The sequence below is a fragment of the Chiloscyllium plagiosum genome, chromosome 51, assembly GCF_004010195.1.
Source record: "Chiloscyllium plagiosum isolate BGI_BamShark_2017 chromosome 51, ASM401019v2, whole genome shotgun sequence".
Classification (NCBI taxonomy): domain Eukaryota; kingdom Metazoa; phylum Chordata; class Chondrichthyes; order Orectolobiformes; family Hemiscylliidae; genus Chiloscyllium; species Chiloscyllium plagiosum.
In genome coordinates, this window is record NC_057760.1 from 3,444,117 (window position 1) to 3,451,556 (window position 7,440).

Below are 7,440 nucleotides of genomic sequence, written 5' to 3' on the forward strand. Positions count from 1 at the left end.
TCTCTTGTCTCCCTTTCTGTCCTTCCTGTAGCATTTGTATCCTGGAATATTAAGCTGCCAGTCCTGCCCATCCCTGAGCCATGTTTCTGTAATTGCTATGATATCCCAGTCCCATGTTCCTAACCATGCCCTGAGTTCATCTGCCTTCCCTGTTAGGCCCCTTGCATTGAAATAACTGCAGTCTAATTTATCAGTCTGACCTTGTTCTCTGCTTTGTCCCTGCCTGCCCTGACTGTTTGACTGGCTCCCTTTCCCAACTGTACCCGTCTCAGATTGATCTCATTCCTCACTATCTCCTTAGGTCCCATTCCCCCGCCTTACAAGTTTAAATCTTCCTGAGCAGCTCTCGCAAATCTCCCTGCCAGTATATTCGTCCCCTGTGGGCCGAAGGGCCTGTACTGTGACGGGGGAAGTTGATGAAGGTGAAGCAGTGGATGTGCTGTACTTGGATATCAATAAGGCATTTGATAAGATTCCCCACGGTAGGCTCATTCAGAAAGTTGGGAGGTACAGAATAGAGGGACATTTGGCTGTCTGGATACAGAATTGGCTGGTCGAATGAAGACAGTGAGTGGTAATGGATGGAAAGTATTCCGCCTGGAGGTCAGTGACCTGTGGTGTCCTCCAGGATTCTGTTCTTGGGGGGTCTCTGCTCCTTGTAGTTTTTATAAACGACTTGGATGAGGAAGTAGAAGGGTGGGTTACTAAGTTTGCTGATGACACAAAGGTCGATGTGTTATAGATAGCATTGAGGGCTGTTGCAGGATTCTACATGACATTGACAGGATGCAGAGCAGGGCTAAAAAGTGGCAGATGGAGTTCAACCTTGATAGATACAAGGATTCTTGGCAGTCTGGAGAAAGGGAGGGATCTTGGGGTGCACGTACATAGATCCCTCAAAGTTGCCACCCAAGTTGATAGGGTTGTTAAGAAGGCATATGGTGTTTTGGTTTTCATTAACAGGCGAATTGAGTTTAAGAGCCGTGAAGTTATGCTGCAGCTCCATAGAGTCCTGGGTAGACCACACTTGGAATATTGTATTCAGTTCTGGTTGCCTCATTATTGAAAGGACATAGATGCTTTAGAGAGGGTGCAGAGGAGATTTACCAGGATGCTGCCTGGATTGGAGGGCTTGTCTTACGAAGCCAGGTTGAGTGAACTTGTGCTTTTCACAAGGACAGAAGGAGGAAGAGAGGTGACTTGATAGAGGTGTACAAGGTAATGAGAGGCAGAGATAGAGAAGATAGCCAGAGAAGTAGTTCATACTGACCGCAAATAAAAATCATTCAAGTAACACCACTAGAATAAGCACTGACCATTCACAAGATGTAACAGCAGTTGCTGTTCGCATTACTAAGACAGAGCATATTGTTCAGACTGCGATAGCTCGAGTTGATAGGTTAGAGACCTTTACAGTAGCTGAGTGGACATTCTGATTAACTCACAACTCAGCGCTGGTTAATGACTGTGAGTTCTCAACCAATTCGAAAAGCTAGTTCAACTAAGAAATGTGAAAGGCAAAAGATTAAACACATACTTGTGACCTGTTACACCATTAATTTAATTTTAATGTTGAATTCATTCACAGGATGAGGGTGTCACTGGCCAGCCCAGCGTTTCTTGCCCAAGCCTAATTGCCCAGAGGGCAGTTAGGAGCCAATCACATTGCTGTGGGTCTGGAGTCTTACGAAGCCAGGTTGAGTGAACTTGTGCTTTTCACAAGGAGAGAAGAAGGAAGAGAGGTGACTTGATAGAGGTGTACAAGGTAATGAGAGGCAGAGATAGAGAAGATAGACAGAGACTTTTCACCAGGGCACAAATGGCTGTCACGAGGGGGCATAACTTTAAAGTGATTGGAGGAAGGTATAGGGGAGATGTCAGAGGTAGGTTCTTTACACAGAGTGGTGGGTGCGTGGAAAGCATTCCAAGTGGTGGTAGTAGAGTCAGAGACATTTGAGTTATTTAAGCGACTGTTGGACAATTGAGGGGTGTGTGGGTTAAGTTGATCGCAGATTAAGATAAATGCTCAGCACAACATCATGGGCCAAAGGGCCTGTACTGTACCGCTGTGGGCCGAAAGGCCTGTACTGTACTGCTGTGGGCCGAAGGGCCTGTACTGTACCACTGTGGGCCAAAGGGCCTGTACTGTACTGCTGTGGGCCGAAGGGCCTGTACTGGACTGCTGTGGGCCGAAGGGCCTGTACTGTACCACTGTGGGCCGAAGGGCCTGTACTGGACTGCTGTGGGCCGAAGGGCCTGTACTGTACTGCTGTGGGCAGAAGGGCCTGTACTGTACCGCTGTGGGCCGACGGGCCTGTACTGTACCGCTGTGGGCAGAAGGGCCTGTACTGTACCGCTGTGGGCAGAAGGGCCTGTACTGTACTGCTGTGGGCAGAAGGCCCTGTACTGTACCGCTGTGGGCCGAAGGGCCTGTACTGTACCACTGTGGGCCGAAGGGCCTGTACTGTACTGCTGTGGGCCGAAGGGCCTGTACTGTGCTGCTGTGGGCAGAAGGGCCTGTACTGTACCGCTGTGGGCCGAAGGGCCTGTACTGTACCGCTGTGGGCCGAAGGGCCTGTACTGTACCACTGTGGGCTGAAGGGCCTGTACTGTACCACTGTGGGCCGAAGGGCCTGCACTGTACCACTGTGGGCCGAAGGGCCTGTACTGTTCTATGTTCTAAATGGACAAATGATTCAATGTCTGAAAGCTCCAAGATTAGTGTGATGCTGGAAAACCACAGCAGGTCAGGCAGCATCCGAGGAGCAGGGGGAGTCGATGTTTCGAGCATAAACTCTTCATCAGGAACGATGAAGCCCATCCCTGATGAAGGGCTTATGCCCAAAACATCGATTTTCCTGCTCCTCGGATGCTGCCTGACCTGCTGTGCTTTTACAGCAACACTCTGATCCTGACTCTGATCTCCAGCGTCTGCAGTCCTCAGTTTTGCCTGAAAAATCCAAGATCCAAGCTGCCAAGTATCCAATGAAAGTCATCTCCTTGAAATGCTATTTAAGTTCCTCTCTCCACACAAGCTGCCCAGCCGGAGTATTTTTTTGCCTGTCACCTTGCAGAGTACTAGAGGACACACTTACCCAGGGTGCTGTTGCTCAGTCCGGGTGACTTTGCTCTTGTGGTGAAACAGACAGTGGCAGTAACACAGGTGACATCTCTGTCATTTCTCTGGCAGTTCCGTAGGAGCATATTGATGAAGGGAGGACTGAATGTAACTGAGGCATTCACCTGGACCACACGCAGTATCCTATAGTCAGAGTTTGAAAGGTGTGGTAAGAAAATGATTGAGGAGAGTCAGTCTGCATTAGAGAGGGAGGGAGGGAGAAAGAGGTATTTTGGGGGAGAGAGAGTAATGTTGGAGAGGAGAGTGCAGTGAAGAGACAGTGAACATCCCAGAACAACAGAAGGCAAAGAGACTGGAACTGGAAAGAGAACAAGCAATAGATCTAACTGCACCACACAAGAGAAAACAGATGAGAGACAGAGATAATGGAAGCGAGGGCAGGAAACATGCAGGAGCCCACACCGTAAAGACAACAAGAAGCAGCCATAGTGCTGTGCACAACAGGAGTGTCTGACAGAGGTAGAAATTGTAACAGGTTTATTTTCTTCTTGGTCTTCTGGACCAGAAGTGCTGTCCATACGTAACGCCCTCACACACCCTGACTGGGCCTTGTAGATAATTAAAGAGAGCTTCCACAGTGTTTGGAGCCAGACAGGTTCTGCTGAATTCCCCAAAGATGTCCAGGTGATGGCTCAGTTACAGCATACTGCAGAGAAGCAGTTCATACTGACCGCAAATAAAAATCATTCAAGTAACACCACTAGAATAAGCACTGACCATTCACAAGATGTAACAGCAGTTGCTGTTCGCATTACTAAGACAGAGCATATTGTTCAGACTGCGATAGCTCGAGTTGATAGGTTAGAGACCTTTACAGTAGCTGAGTGGACATTCTGATTAACTCACAACTCAGCGCTGGTTAATGACTGTGAGTTCTCAACCAATTCAAAAAGCTAGTTCAACTCAGAAATGTGAAAGGCAAAAGATTAAACACATACTTGTGACCTGTTACACCATTAATTTAATTTTAATGTTGAATTCATTCACAGGAGGAGGGTGTCACTGGCCAGCCCAGCATTTCTTGTCCATCCCTAATTGCCCAGAGGGCAGTTAGGAGCCAATCACATTGCTGTGGGTCTGGAGTCACATGTCGGCCAGATCAGGTAAGGTTGTCAGTTTCCTTCCCTAAAGGACATTAGTGACCCAGATTGGGTTTTTTTCCCACAATCCACAGTGGTTTCATGGTCACCATAAGACTCTTAATTCCAGACTTTGTTTTTCATTGAATTCAAATTCCATTATCTGCTGTGGCAGGATTTGACCCCATTATCTGGACCCCTGGATCAACAGTCCAGCAATAAAACCACTAGGTCATCACCTTCTTTAAAAAGACAAACTCTACTTCTCTTCTTTGGAATAGTGGGAATGTCAGTCTAGACTCTATAATTAATCTGAGCTCACAACCTTTGTCTTAGAGGGGAAGCTATTGGGCTGAGGCTGATAGAAGCCATTGGACAGGCTGCAGGAATCTAGTCTCCACCTCTTTCTCCTCCACTCACCCACCCTGTGTTTCAGCACAGAGCAGAGCAGAGATTCTGCTTACTTGTTGCATTTGGGGTCTTCTCAGTCTGAATTGATCAGTACCACCCCAGGAACAGCCCCTGTGTCACTTAGGTAACTGAGTGTTAACTAAGGCTCAGACCACAGGAGTCAGGTTTGTAACACGTTATTCAGAAGCAGCCCGGAGCCATAACTGTGACTGACCCAAAGATGACAGCCTTGCCGAAAGCTCCCACTGCCACATCGATCAATCCATCTCCGTCCACATCCATCTGGCCATCCGCACTGCGTCCAAAATACCAAAGTCCCAGGTCCACGGCCAAAGCAGCAATTCTCTGAGAGAACAGAAGGTTACAGTAATCAATGCATGGGACATGTTCTGTTTCTGTCAGTAAAGACAACCACAGACAATAGAAAGAGCTTTCTCTCACCGCAGATCCAAATGTGGGGGCTCTTTCGAACACAGTTCACAATCTACAAAACTATTCGATCTACTCAGATTCAACTGGGTTTTGGAAAGTGAATTCTAATTAGTCCTACACCTCTGTCTATCGTGGCTCTGTAAATTTCTCCTTTTCCAGGGTTTAATCCCATTTTCCTTCTGAAAGTTGCTACTCCACCTACTCCCACCACCCTTTCAGACATTCCAGATCAAAACATGCGCAAAGAGGAATTCACCTCATCCCACCCCATCTGCTTTCTCTGTCAAATATCTTAATCTCTGACTATCAACCCTCCCGCTGTTTCTCCATAACTTACTTCATCAAAAACAAAGTTAAAAATCACACAACACCAGGTTATAGTCCAACAGGTTTAATTGGGAGCACACTAGCTTTTGGAGCAACGCTCCTTCATCAGGTGATAGTGGAGGGCTCGATCGTAACACAGAATTTATAGCAAAAATTTGCAGTGTGATGTAACTGAAATTATACATTGAAAAACTGATTGTCTGTTAAACCTTTCATCTGTTAGAATACAGTGATAGTTTCACTTCTTTCATGTGTAAATCACAAAACCCTTTTTTTTAAAGTTGCATTCTCGGGTTAGCTGTTAACAATGGTGATAGCTAGATAATATGTTGAACTATCTTATACGTATTGTCTAGCTATCACCATTGTTAACAGCTAACCCAAGAATATACAACTTTAAAAAAAAGGGTTTTGTGATTTACACATGAAAGAAGTGAAACTATCACTGTATTCTAACAGATGAAAGGCTTAACAGATAATCAATTCTTCAATGTATAATTTCAGTTACATCACACTGCAAATTTTTGCTATAAATTCTGTGTTACGATCGAGCCCTCCACAATCACCTGATGAAGGAGCGTCGCTCCGAAAGCTAGTGTGCTTCCAATTAAACCTGTTGGACTATAACCTGCTGTTGTGTGATTTTTAACTTTGTACACACCCCCAGTGCAACACCGGCACCTCCGATCCATCAAAAACCTTTCTGATTTTGAACACCTTGAATAAGTCTCCCTTTAACTTTCTCTGCTCCAAGGAGAATATCCCAGCTCCTCCAGTCCCTGTACACTGACCTGTTTATACGTTGGAAGAATGGTGTCTTGATGTCCATGATAAATATACACTGCCCCACGATGATCATCCTCCAATGGGGCACCAACAACGACATCATTAAACGCATCGTAATTAAGGTCAGGAACAGCAATGAGGGTGAACCCGAACCGGGAATCCTGTGGTTTGTTGCTGATCTGTAGAGTATCGCTGAATGAAAGCGAAAACTGACAGGGACATGGACCAGGGGAAAACAACGTCAGTTATATTTCCACATTGTTCTCCTATTGCTGCAATATTAATCGTTAATACTTGACCATTCTTCCAACAGACTCTTTCTGGAAAACAAGGTTAAGATGTTGCGATGCGTTGGCCCTTGATTTACCCAAACCTGTCAGCTGTTTTTGAGAACCATGTCCTGGCAGAGAAGACCCAGAGGCTATATATATATTTATATATATATATCTCAGAAGGTGAGAACAGTTGTAAGACAGAGATGGAGCTTGGGAGATGAGAATAATATGTAAATAGCTCATTTTGTAGTTTAGTGAAACAATTCATGACCAGGGAAGTAAGGAGGGGCTATTTGCCGACAAGCAGTGAAGGTTAATCCAGCCAGTCACAGAGGCCAGCTCTGTCTGCAGGAAACAGCCTGTATTAACTGCTGGGCATTTAATGTGAGACTCTAGATCAGACATACAAGGAAAAGAAAACACTTAATTAATTAATGTATTAAAGATTTTTCTGCAAAACAATTTGTGCTTGAATCAGGTGGAAATTATTGTTGAAAGGTCTTACACTGCGACAGTAACTACTGGAGGAAATCTGAGAAACTGGGAAGACAATGTCCAAACGGTATTTCACACAGCAGCTGTCCCACAGCACAGACCAATGAAACAAAAGTCTCCTCTTCATTCAAACTCAAATCCAACAAGTAAAATTACACCACTCAGTACTCCCAATGACTGTGTGTGTGTGTGTGTGCGCGTGCGTGTGGGTGTCTGTGTGTGTGTGTGTTTGTATGTGTCTCTGTCTGTGTGCATGCCTCTGTGTGTGTGTGTCTGTCTGTCTGTCTGTGTGTGCTTGTATGTCTGTCTGTGTGCTTGTGCGTCTGTGCGTGTGTTTGTGTGTGTCTGTCTGTATGCATGTCTCTGTGTGTCTGTCTGTGTGCGTGCTTGTGTGTCTGTGTGTGATTATATGTGTGTCTGTCTGTATGCATGCTTCTGTATGTATGTATGTCTGTTTGTGTGCATGCTTTTTATCTGTGTGTGTGTGTGTCTGTGT

At 45.6% G+C, this 7,440-nt stretch overlaps 1 protein-coding gene across 2 annotated transcripts in view; it reads right to left on the bottom strand.

Annotated features, from left to right (window-relative positions):
* Window positions 1–6,456, bottom strand: part of LOC122544732 (integrin alpha-10-like) — a 51,185-nt gene extending 44,729 nt beyond the window's left edge. The window contains exons 1-3 of one of the 2 annotated variants that reach the window (XM_043684038.1): window positions 6,180–6,456; window positions 4,844–4,974; window positions 3,096–3,262 (exon numbers count right to left, since the gene is read on the bottom strand). In XM_043684038.1, the coding sequence (XP_043539973.1) occupies window positions 3,096–3,262; window positions 4,844–4,911 (235 nt within the window). In that variant the 5' untranslated portion in view covers window positions 4,912–4,974; window positions 6,180–6,456. The remainder of the gene's footprint in view (window positions 1–3,095; window positions 3,263–4,843; window positions 4,975–6,179) is intronic. The other variant, XM_043684039.1, reaches the window with a different exon arrangement.
* Window positions 6,457–7,440: the final 984 nt, after the last annotated feature.